Genomic DNA, 20,198 nt, shown 5'->3' with positions numbered 1-20,198 from the left:
ATATTATAAACCAAAGTCCTCCGCCGCGTCTGTCTGTCTGTTCGCGATAAACTCAAAACCTACTGCACTGATTGTCGTTGTGTTTTTATCAATAGATAGCGTGGTTAGAAGAAAGTTTTAGTATAATATAATTAAATACATTTAGAAGAAAGGGCATAGACGCGAGCGGAAAGCTAGTAGATGGAAACTGATATATTATATGACACATTCACAAAACATGATGTAAAGTTTGAGATTTGGCACTGCACAAAGGAATGCAGCTGAAACATTAAACTGAACAATTCTGTCCAAACATATATATCAATAAAATCTCGAAAACCAATTACATATAGAATTTAATGACAATCATATTTTTAACCTACTCCAGGGATACCATGATGTTTTGTACAGGGATATAATAAGCTTAGCAAGGAATGTTAATCCAATATAGATAATCCTTAATCCTATAGGATTTGTTTCCTGTTTTTTATAGACCGAAAAAGACCACGTTTACCCTACTTCCCATAAAGGCGATGTAGGTATGTTTGTTATTCTTTCAGCTAATCGAATCTCTTAAATTTTTTGTTGACAGATATAAAATAATCTGGATAGGCTCATAGTCTACTACCGGGTACCACGCGAATAAAGCCACGGGATTTAGCTAGTAATTTTACAGCTGGATGATCCTACTAAATATATTTGCCAATAGGTGTAAAATTACGCATTCCACAAATTATACAGCGATCGACTTAGCTCAGATTACCGTGTAACAGCTGTCGCATGCGATTAGTATCAAATCATGTTCATTACTGTATTACGTCAGTATAGATGATATACTATGTCAGCTGTGTGGATGAAGATTCAAGGTCGATTATTGTCTAATGTCGTTTGTTCATGCTCCGTTGTGAATTGTATGCAGATTCATTTACCATATTGCAAGTGCATTTTTTGTTGAGGAAAATATTGAATTGACATCACCTGTAGTTTTTGCGGATTTAGTAATAGACTTTTTATTGAAGTCTAGTAATGAGCTGTAATTATTTGTCTTAAATTCTATGCCAAAATTCTTGCCTTCTATTACAGACTCTAGCAAAAGTATTTTATGAGTGAGTAGGAAAGTGTCGAAATAAGTCGAAATAAGAAGTGCCCTTTTAACTACAAACATGCGAATATTCCAACTGTCCTGTGTCCATATCCAAAAACCCTCGATAAATATGTATAAAGTACTTGTAAACTTCACAGTAAAAATAGCTTTAAGAGATTTAAATAACTAAGAGAAATTAATCAACACAAAGGTGTCTGTAAGACCATCCATCACAAACATCGAGAGTTGACGAAATTCGTCATTGCATGAAGTAGCGCTTTTTCATTTTAAACCGAGCTGTTGGTACTGGTTGGTTATTTTTTTTTTATACCCAATTAAGTAAATCATAAATACACCACTTATGGAAGATAAGCTATAGCGCGCGGTTTCACGTAGACCAAGCCACGTTCAAAACAAAACCAGGTCAAGTATCATCAAAATCGTGTTCAAAGTCAAGTGGTTTTACATTACAACCTCACAAATTTCGCATTTTTAATATTAGTAGCACTTGTAGAATAGATCAGAGAATCACGTTTCGTTTCAAAAGTAAGAAGTTGGCACCATCTACATTGGGGTAATTAGCAAAACACTTGGAGTCTATTTCCTTCAGACTTCAGAAGTGCTTTAGTATCAAGCCGAAAATTAAATTAATTAATTAATTAATCTTTAAGTAACTTACTTCCTAGGATCACTCGACGGGGCCATCTGGTGTTTGATCAAAGAACGAATAACAGCCAACAGGCGAGTCCTGTCCAGTGGTGACCTACAGCTTCCATACAACCCAGCGACGAGAGCAGACGGTAGGGATGGCGGCATGTGGTCCTCGCCCAGTAAAAGGCAGAGCGCCATTAGGTGTGGCGTGTCTTTGAGCCATCCCAGCAGCTCGCCTAGAGCATTCGCTTCCTGGAAGAGAAAAATTACTGTGACGAACCTTTGTTTGGTAAACTCAAAACTAGCATTACTATTCTGTTCTCAAATTTTTGCTGATTATGTCCATTTAATCCTCTAAAAAGTTGATTAATTGTAAATTTATATCAGGTCACACAAGAACAACGAAAATATTTTTCCTATTCTGTTTCATCCCCTTAAAACCAGACAAAACTGTGGCGAGAGACGAATCCTTGCAAATAATAATAAATATATTTTCATTTATAATACTTGTTTGTCTTTCATTCATGCAGCAGCAGAGCGATTTTATGGTATCATTTTTTGGAGAAACTAATTTCTTTTGACTTTGTGGGTGTAGACACAAGCAGAAAGCTACTACTTCATCATAAGGGTGCTTTTCCATTATTCCAATAATTTTCGAGGATTTGTTTGTAAAAGCCAATGATATTGCTTCATCTAGTTTGAAGTTTGAAACGTTTAGCATTTGAAGCAATATGATTGGTTATTTACAAACATGTTCCACACATTATTGGTGGAAATGCACCCTAAATATCACATATCACAGCAGCAATGTATAATTTAATTTGGATCCTAATATATCCTTTGTATAATTGAGGAAACGCCATGATTCTATTATCCTTCCCCTTTGACTAATTTAAAGCACATTCAACTTTGATTTCAGAATATTATTTGGTACCTATAATTTTTTTTAACAACAGGGATAATCTAAGATACATATTTATTACATTTCTAGTAATATAATATGTTGGATTTTAGCATGAGTGATTAGAGAAAGACACAAACTACATGAATAAAGAAAGTGAATAATTTTTAGGACTGTAGAACAATATAAACGTTTATTTTTAATTGTACGTACATATTAAATTAAATTTGTAATAGTTATGCAGTTTAAATAGAGATCAGACCAATAATGCTAAATTTCAAAATTTATCTTGCCTTGTTGCCTTGGAAAAAATGTAATTGGATAATTATTACTTGAAATGGTCCCTATGAATTTATTAAGGTCAATGGATAACATTATTTAAATATTTTTCTTATTTATTCTTTTTTTTTGTAAAATCTAGACAAAATAATCCACATTGATCATTTAAAGTATAATTAATCCACATTATACAAATAACTGAATGAATGACACATAAAAAATGTTGTGAAAAGTGGGTGGATGTTTAATTTGTGTCTCATATTCTTTAAAATATTTATATGATAATGCACATGTTATAAGAAATGGGGAAGTTTAAGCAGAAATAGCAACAACAATAACTCACTTTGTACTTCAAGACCTTGTAAACATCAATAAATGTGGTGTTCTCCAAAAGGCTGGCCCTTTGGCAAGCAGCAATGGAATCAGCCTCACATCTTGAAGTTATCAAGTTAGTGAGATTTTGTCGTTGTTGCGAACAAATCCAAGACTGTTGCAACAACTCCAAAGCACTTTTTTCCAGTTCTTCATTGAGATTTTGTAACAGTTGCCTCTCCGAATTTATAAAGATTTTTTCTCGACGTAATTGATTTGCCAATTCAGCGATATTCATACATCCTTCTGTATTTGACTGCATCATTTTGAAAGATTATAACGCACTTTATCAACAAAAAAACATTATGATTAGAAAATGATATAACTTTCGCATTTCAATACAGGAAACACTTCACATCCACTGTACTTTACGAATTCGTTGTTGACACAAAGAAATATGTAGGCACAATACAAAATAAATTACATTATAATAAATTCTGTGCAGCGGTAACACTATTCTATCGTTCTCGAGGGAAATAAATGCAGTTTCGTACAGCAAAAAGATGCAATACGCGAAATGCAAAAAATTATGGACGTGAATGAAAGGTATTTTCGTTCATAAATCAGACTTGCGCATTCAAATGTCAAAACAAAAGACAGATATTATAAACTTTTGGCGACGAAAAAATCTGTGGAGTTCTTCGAAATAAAAATATAGTACGGTTTATCTAGTAGAACATGGTAAAATGGCCTATAACAACTATTCTTTTAGCATTATTTTTAATGTACCTCGGAGAGAAGTTGAATTTAATTATTTTGGAGTTCTACAACCATAACCAATAGAACTTTCTTTTTTAGAAGCAGGGAAAAATGGCAACACAGGTTTTATTTGACGAAAGGAAAAATCTTTGGACTAGTGCTCCTCGATTATATTTTTTGTGTAAATAAATTGATAAATGTATAGAAATAAGTGTTTAGATGTAATTTGTGTGATATTTACGTTACTATAATGTCAAATACTTCACTCGAAGGGAAACTAAAATGTTTGCAAGAACGTTTTGAAAATGAATTGCGTATTCGTAGAGAGGGAGCTATTCACAACCAAGGTGGACATGGAGCCTCCAAACCCGGGAGTACACGAAGGCCTAGGCCTCGTAAGTATTAATATCGATCCTCACTTTTGTTAAAATAACTGCTGGGTAAATCCACATCGATACTGTCCGATTTTCTTTCAATCAAAACAATGTAATTTAAAGCTTCGCCTATATTTTAAACATAAATTAGACCACCGAATATATGTTTACAAATGCCATTTGTTTGTTTTTATTTACTTTAATGCAGCGGTTCAAATATAATTACGGTTTTCTGTATTGCATGTTAGAGTAATGTTAGGTTATTTATCATTTGAAGGGCAATGATATACTTCGAAATGTTATGGCATAAAAGTAACAAACATTTAACAGTATTTGCATAACATGGCATTGGATAATTAATTGTGGGTGGTCTTCACATTTGAATCAATTGTTTAAATGTTATGCTCAGGTCAAATGCTCTTGTGATCTTAATGTATCATAACATATTGTATAAAAAAGTTAAATGGACATGTTTAGTATGTACCTATATTCAGTTAATCAGGAATAAATATTGGTAAAAAGTTTTAAATGAAATAGAACATTACTAAGCATGTATAATATGTTATGTATTCATAAAAATTCTTATTAGATTTATTTAATTACTTTTATTAAACTGTTTAAAATATCATTTCGCTTTCTATAGATATAGATAAAAAAAGCATATTTATATGGTTATGGTTTCTTTTATTGATTTGTTTATTTAAGTAAAAGCTTGCTTTTAAGCATTATTTGTAAATTTATACATGTACAAATTTTTAGTATAGTTTAAGAAAATAAAATTATTATAATACTAGCGGTCCGCCCCGGCTTCGCCTGTGGTACATGTTTACGTTTTCTCTACATAAGAACCATCCTCGTACTTCAAGGAATATAATAAAAAAAGAATTATCGAAATCGGGTAGCCCTTCTCGAGTTATGCGCTTACCAACACATTTTGCGATTCATTTTTATATATAAGAGAAGATATAAGAAGATGATAAAATGATAATGATTTCATTATAAACCTTTCAATTAAATTTTTCTTATATTTCAAGATAACATTAATTTAATAATTTTCTCTTCAATTATTTGAAGAAAAAAACAATGATAAGTAAAAGTCCCTACAAATCATAAATGGCTATCATTATACACACATTCTATAGTTTTCATTGTATTTAAACAAAATTGCCTTTGATGAAATTGAATTATATTACTATATTCATACCTCTTGCAAATAAGCATCTATTCAAAACTTTATTTATATTGCTTTATCCTACTTTTGCTTATTTCAGTCATTTCACAATCTGTTTATATAGAAACATGAATAGATTAAAAGATTAAACCAACAAATTAACATACCTATATATACTGAACCAATTAAAGCACTAAATTAATTAATTCAAGCAACTCATTTTTACAGTGCCCATGTTTACCAGTGTAAACACAAGTAGCATAAGATTAAAGATAACTCCAAAAAAATATATATTTCACCAATACTATGTTAATTAATTCATCAAAAACTCAAACATTTATTAAATTAGACTTCTTCTAGAAGCAGTTTTAAATCATCATAACATATTTTTAAGATTTACCACCGATTCGGAAAGCATTGCCCATAAATGAAATAATATGTAACATTGTTGCCGTGCCCATATTTACCAGTGTAAACTGTAAACACAAACACCATAAGATTTAAAGATAACTCCAATAAAATATACACTGCACCAGTACTTTGTTAATTAATTCGTCAAACATTGTTGCAGCGCCCATGTTTACCAGCAGGGAGATACCTGCGTTCCCCCCAAGGTCACCGCAGGCCACTGACACTGAGCACAGGATGCGAGAGGTGTACAAGGTATGGTGCTAATTGGGTATAGTCTTTGTGTTTGATGTGATGAGGTTAAGATAGGTTGTGTTGGATTTCAATGGCATTTTAAGCTATTGCATAGCTTCTATCGCGGGCCTTGAGCGCGGGGACCGAATCCAGAAATTGCGTAACGAAAAACCTCACGCTCCCCACTCCGACGGGCGCGGAGGTGTGGCTTGAAGGCATAACATGCAATAGCTTTACCGCGGCAGTCCCCGAGTGCCACACGTCTTTTTCTTTGTGTATTGAGGGAATTTGTGGAGTTGTAGTGTGAAAGTAGATACAGTTCTAATATTTTCATATGTAGTATATCATATTATAGTGATTTTCTTTTTTCATCATGATATAAATTTGTAGTTTGCTGGGATATTTGGGCTATATTTCTTTTGTTAGTTGTCAATTTTATGATATTAATTTTAGGGCCGATTTTTCAATGTTTGGATAAAACTTATTCGTCGAATAATGTATAAAACTACCATTTTAAAAACGTTTTCTAATTGCCAGTTTACGTGACATTTTAATATTATCGTGATACTTTATTGGACGGATAACTTTTATCCAAGCATTGAAAAATCGGCCCTTAATATAATAAATAGTTTCCAGAAGAATGTATTTAATGAATGTTGATGACATTATTATCAAACAATCTGAATTTTAGTTAGGTAGTATGTATGGCGATAATATTGTGAAAATTTATAATCTTTGACTGTGTTTTTAAGTTAAAAACACATTACACATGTTTCTAACAAGGTATTGAATAATAAAATGATTAAAGCATATTATAATATGTAGTTTAAAATAAAATTTCAAGTAAATTCACAATTTCCTATGTACATTTAAACAGGTTAGCGGCAAGCTAAACGTCGAAGGTGTAGAGTACAGATCTCACATAGACGAACTACAACAGTTGGGGGAGCTCGGCAGCGGCACATGCGGCCATGTCGTCAAAATGTTCCACAAGCCCTCGGGGGCTGTTATTGCTGTCAAGGTATTTCTGATAGATTAATGTTTTTCCTATGCAAGTTTTTTTTTGTATCAATATTGTCTTTGATTTTGTAAGTTTGCTGTTAATTTTTAACTATAACTATTACTAATATAACTTGCCTTTTTTAAATAAGCTTTCGTTTAATAATATTTACATAAATTATGTGTATTTTTAGTTTCTTACCATATGCCAAAGAACTCACGAGTACCCTCGAAAACACATATTATTATTTTAATCCATGTCAACTACACTTGAAATTAATTTATTTATTTTCTACACACGGCACAAAAACCCTAACAAACATAAAATTTCAGCAAATGCGTCGTTCTGGCAACTCAGAGGAGACCAAACGCATCCTAATGGACCTGGACGTGGTCGTCCGGTCCCACGACTGTCCGTACATAGTGCGGTGTCTCGGGTGCTTCGTTACGGACGCAGATGTGTGGATCTGTATGGAACTGATGGCGTCTTGTTTCGATAAGCTGCTCAAGAGAGTGGGAGCTCCGATACCAGAGGCGATATTGGGGAAAGTCACTGTTGCTGTAAGTGATTTGAGATGTGTTGATATGAATTAGTTTTGTTAAATAAGATATTTTAGAAGTGATTTTTATGATTGGGTTATTTTTTAAATTAATTAATAATTTAAATAACGAAAGAAATCCAGAAAAATGTGTAATCCAAACAAAATCAATGTTAAAGTACAAAACTTATTACGATTACGATTACTGCAAGTATTTGACGATTGTGTTATAATGGATGCTGCTGCTATTTGTAACCAATCCTAGCAATGTGATTGTTCATAAAAACAAGATTTTCAATTGAATGAAATTCAAATACATTTTTTCTTGATATAATATGTACTTACAATACTTTACTACTTACTGTACACTTTTTGTGTCAAATAAAAATCAATAATCACACAAAATTAACGTTACAGACGGTAAACGCACTATCATACCTCAAGGATACACATGGAGTGATACATCGAGACGTGAAACCCAGTAACATATTATTGGACGAGCGCGGTAATGTGAAGCTATGTGATTTCGGTATCAGTGGTCGACTGGTGGACTCGAAAGCGAAGACGAGGAGCGCCGGGTGCGCAGCGTATATGGCTGTGAGTTATTGTATTTTTCTTTTGCTTTATTGTACATCTCTTATACATCTATAAAAAGGAATATTGATGTATAGCTGTGGTGTGGTTAAGTATTTAAAAAGCGGTCAAAAAAATGTATTTCTTTACTTATGTGTTATTCTGGTGTTATAAATAATTACTATACTCTGTCCATTATATTATTTGCTTTTTGACAGCTTCACGCCTATGTAGGATTGTATTGTCTATGTTAAAATGTCATACAAATAATTATCGTACTTCATGGACAGGTCCCGCCCACTTAGTGATGCCTACACAGAATTATTCAATGATGGGTCGATAGATTAAAATAATCGATAGAAATACTCTGTAAAATATATCCGATACAGAAAAACTCTTCTATTATGTTATATAATTTAAACGTAAAGACAACCAAATTGTAAGATAGAAACCAATAAATAATAAAATATTAGTTTAGTTTAGTTTTAACATACAATGCATAGATATGTGGTCTTATTATTACATATCTTATTAGTACGTTTACGTTGTAATTATTATTTACGTACCTGATTCGATTTATGATAATATTTTGAATTTATAATTGAAATGGTATCACAATCGATAATCTTTTGAACATCACTTCTGGTATCGCCCGTCGAGCTGTCAAAAAGCAATTCTTATAGTGGACAGACTATAATCTCAGAATCGCCTTTTAACAGGTTGTTTAAAAAAACCCGAACGGCGTTCGTAATTAAATACGTCATCATTAGACAATAAGCACATTATTCAAAACTCTGCCCAATAACGTGTAGGCAGAGTTTTGCTTCGGACATTATTTTTGAGTGCAATTGTGAGTCCTAATTGTTTAATGTACGTCAATTATTAGGTTCACGTAGCGAAATAAGTACATTTTTTGTATTTTTTTTTTCATGTATCATATGCCTTTTAGCCAGAGAGAATAGACCCACCGGACCCGAGCCGGCCGGATTACGACATACGCGCCGACGTGTGGTCGCTCGGCATTTCACTTGTAGAGTTGGCAACGGGAGTGTTTCCGTACAGGGACTGCCAGAACGACTTCGAAGTGCTCACCAGGGTTAGTGGCACCGTTAATTTACTTTTGACGTGACAACGTCTTATAATTCGATAGAGCCGGATGCACGCACGAAAAAACATGACTCATGCGGCGTTACCTCGCTCTGAGGCGTTCCATGTAAGGCTTGAAGTGCAAGCGAGAGCGCGGAACGAGCGATAAAGAAGCACAATCGGACGTTGTCACGTTCAACTATCGTCAGTAAACCGACTTTACAGACAACCAATTTTTTTTTCTAACCAGATATTAGTATTGTTCCTTAATGTTATTATTTATGACCAGAGATAGTGGACTCACTTCTAGCCAGAGAGAACAGATTCACTGTAAGCCATAGAGAATAAATATGCTATTTTTTTAAGCTTTTCAGACAGGGTAAACCAAAAAAACTGCTAGTCACTCTACTTAACTAAACAATACAATTGATAAATGGCCCCATTCATTTTTTATACCTTATTACGTTTTATATAAAAATCATACCAATTTCTATCCTATTTGCACTTACATAAGACTCATTTTATCTCACCGTCCGCAGGTAATAGCGGACGATCCTCCACAGCTGCCTGAAGACAGTGATTTCACACCGGAATTCAAGTCATTTGTCTCACAGTGGTATGTATAATTTACAATTAAAATTTATTAACTTGGGACTTATTTAAGACAAAATATATCGCAAATACCATTAAAAAAAAACCATTGGGTACTATTATGAAATATTTAAAAAATAGCCTTTGGATCATGTCGTATGTAGGTAATTAAAATGAAATTGAAATAAGATGAAAACTTTGAAACAAAACCTTTAATAATAATGTAACTACACATTACTTCCTGTTTTTTGATGTGAAACTTCTTTTGGCGCGTTGAGAGTAAAATTCCAAGATCGCATCGTGGCAATACTGTCACGTCATGGAGTAAGGCTACGATTTTGGAATATTTGAATCTTGCTAAAGAAGTTTCACTTCTGACGCGTGTGCTCGGCTCACACGCTCTTTTTTATTATAACAGTAAAATTACAATTTTATTCCACGTCATAGTTACATCATACATACACATAGTAATATTAAAATTAATTTCAGCCTAACAAAAAACTACCGGCAGCGTCCGAAATATGCAAAACTGCTAGAACACCCGTTCGTAGTGAAATCAGCCCGCAGTTCCATATCAGTGGGGGACTGGTATGCCACGCTACCGTTCTGCAGCCAGGGCTCCAGTCAGGGCTCCAACCAGGGCTCCGCCAAGGGCTCGAGCCTCTCGGTGAATACTAACGGAGATGTGCCTGTGACTCCGCAGCCCGTGAGGAACTTTGTGACCAGTTCCCAGCATTGGATGGAGCACACACCTACTCCGGGACGGTGAGTGTTAAGTATAAAGAGAAATTATAATAAACCAGTGGTCCGCCCCGGCTTCGCCCGTGGTACATATTTCGCAATAAAAGGTAGGTATGCCTATGTCCTTTCTCGGGTATCAAAATATCTCCATACCAAATTTCATGCAAATTGTTTCAGTAATTTAGGCGTGATTGAGTAACAGACAGACAGACAGAGTTACTTTCGCATTTATAATATTAGTATGGACTAGCGGTCCGCCCCGGCTTCGCCCGTGGTACATGTTTATGTTTTCTTTCTATAAGAACCTTGCTCGTACTTCAAGGAATATTATAAAAAAAGAATTATCGAAATTGGTCCAACCGTTCACGCGTGATGCCGTGACCAAGGGAAATAGGGATTCCTTTTTATGTATAGCGATTACCTTTTTGAGTAGTTTTTCAAATTTTTTTAAATAATTATTTTAATCAAAGTGGAAACAAGTTCAATGACCAAAACAATGAAAAAATAATTTTCCAGAGCGTGGTGGGCGAACAACGCCAGTCCGGGAGGCAGTAGTTCGCAGCCCACTAGCTTAGAAGCAGAGTTATCTAACCACTCCCCTTACCCTAGGAGAAGGTAATCTAAAACATTAAATAATAATTTTAGTACATTTGAGATTTTAAAAGAAGTATTTTAAACATTTCTCCATGTAAAATGTTCTAATGGAAATATTAAATTGTGTTCTTTTTTGTGTGTCTTTATTTGTAATTGTTTAATTCAAAAACTAAAATACCAATTAAAAAAAGACGTGTGGCACTCGGGGACTGCCGCGGTAAAGCTATTGCATGCCATGCCTTCAAGCCAACCTCCGCGCCCGTCGGAGTGGGGAGCGTGAGGTTTTTCGTTACGCAATTTCTGGATTCGGTCCCCGCGCTCAAGGCCCGCGATAGAAGCTATGCAATAGCCTAAAAATATTTCAGCGGAATGTTGCATTATTCCTTAGTGACATAGTCTATTACATTTTATTTTTTATAGCGTAACTACTATATAATATATTGGAATATTCCAGAACGATAGACGCCTGTGCATCCCCCCCTCCCGCGCCTGTACGACGAGTGTCTACAGACAATAGATGGAGGGCTTCACCTACTGTGAGTTATATTATCTATAATTAATTATAACATATTGTCATTACTATTTTTAAGGTTTCTAAATGTATGAATTTCTGCATATTAAAAAATTATTCACTACCATTTATTTTTAGTTTATTGCAACAGAATGTTTTTTCAACATTTATTTATTTGCTATCTAATGTAATCAAAACTCATGATATCTTATTAAGAGCGCATATTCAATTTAACGCAAGTCAAAAACTCCGCGATCTATTACGATAGATCGCGGCTTGCGCTATCCTTTTACTATGAACAGCATAGGTCCACAGGAGAGCGCCGAGCAACATGTCCTCTCTCTGGAAAGGCTCGCTGCCGACTGATTTTAATCGGGTCGCGCGCAGTGTTTTATAGTACTTTAAAAAAAATTGTAGAAAAATAATAGAGGTACCTTAGTTGATTTTTTAAATTTTATCTTATAAGTAAGACATTCTTTTATTGCAATATGTATAAATTATATTCAATAAAGTCAAATATCTTGGTGAAAATAATAATTTTGTCGACTATAATTTCTAAAAAAATTCACATTGTTCGGATTTTAATTTCGTAAGTTAGGAGTCCAAAATAAAAAAATCTTTTAACTAACTATTTTAATAAGGATTTTTGCAGTTAGTTAAAAATAATTGTGTGTTAGATCTGTCAGCAATTTCAGATATTTTTAGCTTCGAAATTGACACTAAAAGTGAAATCAAGTAATCATCGGATCAGTTATCTTGATGGTATTCAGAAATACTGTATTAATTGAAAAAAACTCTTAACTAACTACATAGACAATAAAATTTCCTAAAATTATTAGTAATTCATATGTTTGTAAGATAAGTGGTTGATGGACAATCTGGTTTGAAAAATCACATATTTGAGCCAAACAGCGCACGGACCGCGTACACAGCCTTAAATCTTTAAAAAGTGAAACATTGACAATATTTTCAGCTGATTTACATACTGTATTGACCTAAATGGCTGGACACAATAAGTTTATTATAAGTAATACTATTCATTCGAAACTGCATTTAGTCCGCCTCGAAGGACCAAAAACTTTAGTAATAATTGTTACATTATGTTATAATGTTTCAGAGTTCTGGCAACACCAGTCCCATAGTGTTGCAGCGGTTCTATCATCAAAGCCAACAGAGACGGTCGCGAGTTGATTTGCACGCAACGCCACGGCATAGAAGGTAGTTTGTTTTTAGTATTTTTAGGTAACAAAAAAAAAATATTAATCTACTGCAATTATAAATCATTGAGTACATCAAATCAAACTCAACATATTACAATATCCAACTAATATTAAAAACTTGAATTAAAAATGTAAGCTTGTTACTCTTTCACGCGAAAACAGCTGTTTGTGAATGTATGGAATGTTGTCATAGATAGATTGCAGTCTGTTGTTTACCCGGATAAAACGACAGTGACGCCGCAGGCTCCAGCTAGTATTTGTTTTAAACTAATTTAAATATATTTTTTCAGTGTAAGTCGAGAACACAGTGCGGGAAGGTCGCCCGAGCCTCCGCCGCGGACATCGCGACATAGTCGGACACAAGGTGAAAACTAAAATTTATTTCTATTAAAGTATCTGTATTTAAAGTATAAACGCTGCTTATGTTTTCATTGCCACATTGTGCAAAACATTTTGAAGTATACAGAACAAATTATTCAGATGTTAAATGAATTTTCAGCCAACGGCAGTATGGAGTTGGAACCGCCACCGCTACACGATAGACTGCATCCACCTTCACCCTTACTTCTTAACGATAGGCAAGTCTTAGTTCTAGGAAATGCTATGTGAAGTATTGTGTAGAATTTTGACAAGAAAATATAAATATTGAAGTTTATAAGAACATTAGCGGTCCGCCCCGGCTTCGCCCGTGGTACATATTTCGCAATAAATGGTAGCCTATGTTCTTTCTCAGGGTCTAAAGATTGTCTGTGCCAAATTTCATCAAAATCGGTCTAGTAGTTTATGCGTGAAAACCATACATACATAATTACATAATTACAAATTACATAATTATAAACCTTTCCTCTTTATTATATTAGTATAGAAGTATAGATAATATGAAGAATAAGCAAGTTAAGTAAATTTTTTCCATTCCAGCAAGGTCTGAACATTTGTTAAATTTATAATGCTATTTTAAATGCAGAAATGTGTATAGAATACTTTGTAGATTTAAAATATGTGCTATGAGACGCAACAGGCAAATACTTTAAGATGTAAACAAATACACACGTCGATACGCATTGACCAAAATAACGAATTTTTTTGATAACGTTAAATAGAAAAAAAACTTGAGCGATGTCACCGGACATCCGGATGGAACGAAGTGTTAAGTTAGAGAGAGACAGACAGAGAACCACGCGCACGCCGCACGGCTACCAACTGTAGCAAAAAGTGTCGTGACAACTTTTCGTAAGAATTTTTTCCGTCTAGCCTCCTTTCACAACGCGCGATAAAAAAAAGACGGGTTGCACTCCGGGAGTGCCGGCAGAAGTGAAAACTTGATTATTAACGTTCAGCATGTTTGATATCCATCCGTCTTACGCTTTTTCGATCAGGTCACGTGTCCTGACGCGAGTTTAAGATTTTATACCCAACGCCGCTAAGGAAGTTTTCACTTCAAAAATATTAGTCTCGACTTGATTACACGTCTAAAATTGCAGGTTACAAGAGGGTAGAAGTCAGAGCCTGACCCGTGCGGAGATGCGCAACGGTTTCCGCGCGGAGCTGGCCGCGCCCGCGCAGCCCATACCGCACAAACACCACCACGACGATCAGGGTGAGTGCACACACACACACACACACACTTGGAAAAATATGTATACATACACGTACACGCGAACATACACGCACACACAACATGCACACGCGAGCAAGAAAAAACGTACCGCGAATATACAAACACGCACGGGAAAATATATACACGTCGCACGCACATAAGCAGTCTAATATGTATAATGCGCGCTGACGCATTTAACATGCGCACACGCACGAATCAGAGTGAGTGCACACATATCATCACAAACTCATATGGATCATACACAGACAATAATTATAGGTCATACGTGTGTAGTCTTGACGTAAATACACAATATGGATAAATATACACAGACAATATAGGTCATACGTGTGTAGTCTTGAAGATTCGTAAATATATACACACACAGGTACACCACTCAACCTGCACATACATAGAAAGTAAAATCTCACCTGTGTAATTATGACTGCGTAGTGCGTACGTGTGTGTTATAAACAGTATTTAATATCTTATTTATATTGATAGTTGATACATAGTCTATTTAAAAAAATAAAATATATTTTTCATTATAGCCTAGCTATACTTTATCAATGGATAAATTTATGAATAAAATTTGTAATTTTTCAAATTGACATTTATACTAATAATCAAATATAAACATATATGTTTTTATTCCACCTACCAACATATCAGATACATAAAATTGGAATATGAGGTTATTGTTTATTTTTATTTTATTTATTTTATTGTTTTTCATAATTCTTCCATGTTGTATGTATGTACCGAGGGCAGCCAGCCTATGACGTATGTCAGAAGTGAAGTTACATCGTAAAATGCTGCGCTTGCCACTCTAATCATTATAATATATTTGTTTGGTAAATTATTTGTATCGGAAACCTAATATTGTGATAATTTGCAATATTTTATGAGAACAAAGATTTTACAGTTTAAAATGTTAGTATATTTAAAATAAATGAAAAAAAATTAAAAGGAAGTAACTTTGAAACACTAATTAGTTTTATTACTTTTTTTTATAAGTCTATAAAAAGTTTGATTACAACGCAATTTTTTATAAATTTATTTACGTTAATCAAAATAATTTGCCAAACACAAATCACTCATATTATTCATATATGTTCCTTTATTCCTTACACCATTATGTATATAAGCAAATTAAACAAAAATAAGTAAACCGCTTTCGATGAGATTCCTCGCTTCATGCAGCTGCGCTTTGGCTGTGGGAGATTAGATCAGGAAGTACTCCTGTAGCTCTAACAGTATATATATGTATTAACGTATGAAGCATAACTAAATTTAAGTTAAATAATAAAGATTCACATGTAAATTGTGCTGTTTTTGTAAACATGCAACGAATTAAAATAATGTAGCAGTTATCCACAATTATTATAAATATGCATTTAAATGTATAGAGTATTTTATATGATGTTTCAGAGGCTTTTTTACAATTAAAAAAAAAGACGGGTTGCACTCCGGGAGTGCCGGCAGAAGTAAAAACTTGATTATTAACGTTCAGCATGTTTGATATTTTGGAATGGTATCCGTCTTACGCATGGAATATAAGGGCTAAAAAAAAACATCCGTCTTACGCTTTTTCGATCAGGCCACGTGTCCTGACGCGAGTTTAAGATTTTATACCCAACGCCGCTAAAGAAGTTTTCACTTCAAAAATCATAATTGAAGTGAAAACTTCTTTAGTGGCATTGAGCACTTTTTCTGTAATGGGTATTAAATCTTAAACTCACGTCAGGACACGTGACCTGATCGAAAAAGCGTAAGACGGATACCATTCCAAAATATCAAACATGCTCAACGTTAATAATCAAGTTTTCACTTCTGCCGGCACTCGCGGAGTGCAATCCGTCTTTTTTTTACACACTGCGATGTATGAAAATTAAAAAAAAAAATTAAACTTGTACATGTTTACAATGTTTATTATGTCTAGCAATCAAATGTGATTGTCGATGAATCACATCATCCGCCAATAGCTATAATAATACAGTATAACGAATTCGATTGTCCAATCAGAGAAATGATATTTCGCTGTTGGTGGTTATTTCACGTGACACGTACAAATGTGGCACATACCTATAATTGAAATTTCTCAGTCAGCCTTTTTTTTATAAATATTTGACCGGGTTTTTTTTTTCATATTATTTACATATTCATACCATAGATTATTTTTTCTTTATTTTACATGGTTTTGTTATTATAATCTATGAATTTATTTATATATTTTTTTATTTATTATGAGGTTTATTATTAAGGATTGACTCGATACGTAGTCAAAAAGAACAAGTAAAGTGCAAATACCACTCTAAACTAAAATTTATTTGTTATTGATCCACAAGTATCTACAGAATGACATCATTTATAAAATACAACAAATGAAAACATTCCTTTGAATTGTTTCTGGAGAAGTAAATATGTATTGTACTCCAAATAGCATAATTTTTCTGTCTAAAAACTACTTCACTTGATTTTTAGATACCTACGTATTAGTTTTATACAAAATTCACTCTTCACGCGCCGAAAGAGTGAATTTCTATATCCCATAAGCTGTTACTAACAAAACTTTCAAATAATTTTAGCGGTCCTATGTCGTTTAGTAGAAGTATCAATGTTTAAACACAATGGTTCTCGCCAATATGTTCTCTTTGTATATCTGTGTTGCGGGAAATATTCGAACAAGTTCTTTTTTTTTTCAAATGTTTGGATTTTTTTTTTTTACTTTTTTTGAAGTGAAACTTCTAAGCGCGTTGAAAGTAAAATTTCAACATCGCGTCATGGCAATACCGTCACGTCATGGAGTGGCGACGATTTTGGTATCTATGAATCTTGGCAAAGAAGTTTCACTTCTGACACGTGTGCTCGACACACACGCTTTTTTTTTAATTTTTTGTTCGAATATTTTCCGCCAAGTATCCTTTGCTTTGCCGCTCTCCTCACGCCCCACACATCGCCTGCCATCTGTGCTCTGTCACGTGCCTCGCTACACTAAACACGACCTTAACACCGTGCTAATAACGGCCGCAATTGTATGACACGGGGTCGCCTCGCTTTCGGGTTTAGATGCGTATACTTGTTACTTGTAAGCAATGTTGGACTGTTCGTTTGTACGTAATTTGGATGCGGTATTATGACCAAATATGGAAAGTCGTCGTTTTTCATGCTATATGATCGTTGACCTAAGTGCCTATTTTCATCCCTGATCTTTAATAATTGTCGATTAAGAAGTTTTCCAAATTATATCAAGAATCCGTCATACAAAGACCTTTTTCTACTTTCGTTTAAATATTTTTTATTACTCGTTCAAATGCTTTTCTAGGCATGTCTTCCACAATCATTCCATTGGTTATCACTTATCAGCGTCATAATTAAAAATGTAAAATGTAAATTTATTGATTTATAATTTTGTTTTCATTCATATTACTTATTCTCTACATTATAAAAGGCAAACGAACAGTCCACTCTCACGATAGGAAAGGCTTAACAAGGTGTGCGGTAGCTCATTCATGGTCGAGTCGCTTCGCTCATCATCGCTCATCAGCAAGGCATATGGTTCAGTACGAATGGGCTCTTTGGTTTTAAAATTTCAAATAAAATTGTATTTGAAAAGAAAGTATGAAAGAAAACTGAGAAAATTATATTTTTTTTTTCGCGTAATTTAAATTCGGACGATCTTGGATATAACTAAAAAAAGTTGTTATATCAATTGAATCATAAAGCCACGTACCTATTCGTGGTAAACATTTGTTTAGGAAAGTTCAAATCAACATGTTGATGATTTGATGGCAATAATACTCTTGCGTTGCAGAGTTGATAACGACACGTTGACAAGTTCTCGTCCGTGAAGCGTTACCATCTATTGGTCTTAAATTTTTACGATCATGGACGTGTTTGCAAACTTTTATAACTTTAACAGTAGGTGTGTACAGTGTAGTCATGATTAAAATCACTTTGGAACATTCTGGCAACATTTGTAAGCTGACTGACGTGTAGATAACTTATACTGATCTAAATAGACTATCGCTCAACAAATGTTCACCATGAATCCAAGGCTTAACTTACTATCAAAAACATAAATCTCGGTAAAGATAATTGAGAATCGTCGATTGTTGTATCGAAAACTAAACTTCAATGCAGTCGTATAAAATATAAATTCCAATGTGACTTAAATAATTGGATATCGAAACCAAAGAGGCCGTTACTAGAGTGGGCAGCGGGGTGTGCGGGTTACGCGTGGGGTACAATCGCGTGGTACTAGCGTGGGCTACACTCGCGTGGGCACTAGCGTGGGCTACACCCGTGTGGGTACTAGCGTGGGCTACACTCTTGTGGGCTACACGGGCGTGCGGTGTGCGGGCTACAATGCGCGGGTGTGTAGGCTGGCTGCACTCGCTGGCGGGGCTGGTGAAGCGCCGGCTCAGCGGGTACGTCAAGTGGCATCACGTTGCAGCCAGGCGGGAGCGGCCCACGGTGCACCATAATCATAGCAAGAGGTAGGTTCCACTATGGGGGTTATGCGGTTCTTTGTAATTTGAGAAGATAGTGTTTCTGATAAGAGGGAGCCATAGAATCAGACTGGTCAATTTCATGTGAGGAAATTGTTTCTCACTCTTAAATTTCTTAATTTTACTTACTTTTTGAATTTTTGTATAGATTTTAAATCGGTAAGTTTTAGTTTATAACGAACAGCTAGTTCTGGTTCATATCTCTAGTTATTCGCTATAAACTCAAAACTTTAATCATCTTCTATCCGATATAGTGAAATCGGTTATTTTTCCTGTTTTTTCTGAAGAATGTTGACTATGAAACACTTATTAACTTTTTTCTATGTTCAATTGTAATAACAGATGGGGCACGAGCGAGAGCTGGTCGGTGCCGGCGTCCCCCCTCCCGCCGCGCGCACCGCCGCCGCACCCTGCCGACTAACACACGCAGTACAAACACTACCCGACACTACTACACACTACACTACTACACACTACACTACTACACACTACACTACTACACACTACACTACTGCACGGACCGAAAATACGACAAACTGCCCTCCAGACTTCGACTTAACTACGCACTACACAGTCTACACGGACGAACACTATGAGAAGTGCACGGACCGACACAACACTACAAACAGAGGCAGCTCGCCCTAAGGAGCGCTGGTGCAGTGAACTCCCATAAATAATTATAATAAAATCATACTCCTTAATTTCATTATTAAGGTTGATGTTCCGACCGTCCCTCCATACATTTTTGATTACCTCTAAACACTTAACACAGACACTATTTCTTTAAAACTAATCATTTTATCACTTCTCTATAATGAAATGTGTGCGCGTTCGACCTTTTTAATCAATAATTTACAATATTTACTTAGAAAAACAACAGTAAAATACCGGAAAAATTTGACACTTCTACAGTAGTGTGCGTGACTTTTGCCAAGCGAAACACGACATAAAGCACGACATCTAGCGCATAGACTATATACTTATTACAGATCTAGCGCGTCAATGTCTAAACGAAAGGCGATGTTTAGACATTGACGCGCTAGATGTCGTGCATCCGCGTTCGTTATCTTATACATAATGAGCA

General features: G+C 34.7%; 2 protein-coding genes across 3 annotated transcripts in view; one reads left to right on the top strand and one right to left on the bottom strand.

Moving 5' to 3' along the window:
* Gapvd1 (GTPase activating protein and VPS9 domains 1) overlaps positions 1-3,833 on the bottom strand; it is a 49,029-nt gene extending 45,196 nt beyond the window's left edge. The window contains exons 1-2 of the mRNA XM_089712488.1: positions 3,238-3,833; positions 1,743-1,966 (exon numbers count right to left, since the gene is read on the bottom strand). Coding sequence (XP_089568614.1) covers positions 1,743-1,966; positions 3,238-3,531 — 518 coding nt within the window. The 5' untranslated portion in view covers positions 3,532-3,833. The remainder of the gene's footprint in view (positions 1-1,742; positions 1,967-3,237) is intronic.
* A 261-nt stretch (positions 3,834-4,094) lies between these two features.
* Positions 4,095-19,695, top strand: LOC149489381 (uncharacterized). 2 transcript variants are annotated; one of them, XM_089712695.1, is made up of 16 exons: positions 4,095-4,360; positions 6,082-6,173; positions 7,030-7,173; positions 7,485-7,712; positions 8,108-8,287; positions 9,213-9,359; positions 9,889-9,965; positions 10,430-10,705; positions 11,198-11,296; positions 11,730-11,811; positions 12,904-13,004; positions 13,297-13,370; positions 13,506-13,584; positions 14,488-14,603; positions 19,060-19,102; positions 19,457-19,695. In XM_089712695.1, the coding sequence occupies exons 1-16, from the start codon at positions 4,216-4,218 to the stop codon at positions 19,533-19,535; spliced, it is 1,962 nt and encodes a 653-aa protein (XP_089568821.1). In that variant the 5' UTR covers positions 4,095-4,215; the 3' UTR covers positions 19,536-19,695. The 2 variants fall into 2 exon arrangements, with proteins under 2 accessions (XP_089568821.1, XP_089568815.1); XM_089712689.1 differs by having other exon boundaries at positions 18,988-19,102.
* The last annotated feature ends 503 nt before the right edge of the window (positions 19,696-20,198 follow it).

This window comes from Colias philodice, chromosome 3 (genome assembly GCF_061535455.1).
Source record: "Colias philodice isolate Cphi_HAF_F1 chromosome 3, ilColPhil1 Martin Lab GWU primary, whole genome shotgun sequence".
Lineage (NCBI taxonomy): Eukaryota > Metazoa > Arthropoda > Insecta > Lepidoptera > Pieridae > Colias > Colias philodice.
This window is presented reverse-complemented; position numbering and strand designations above follow the sequence as displayed.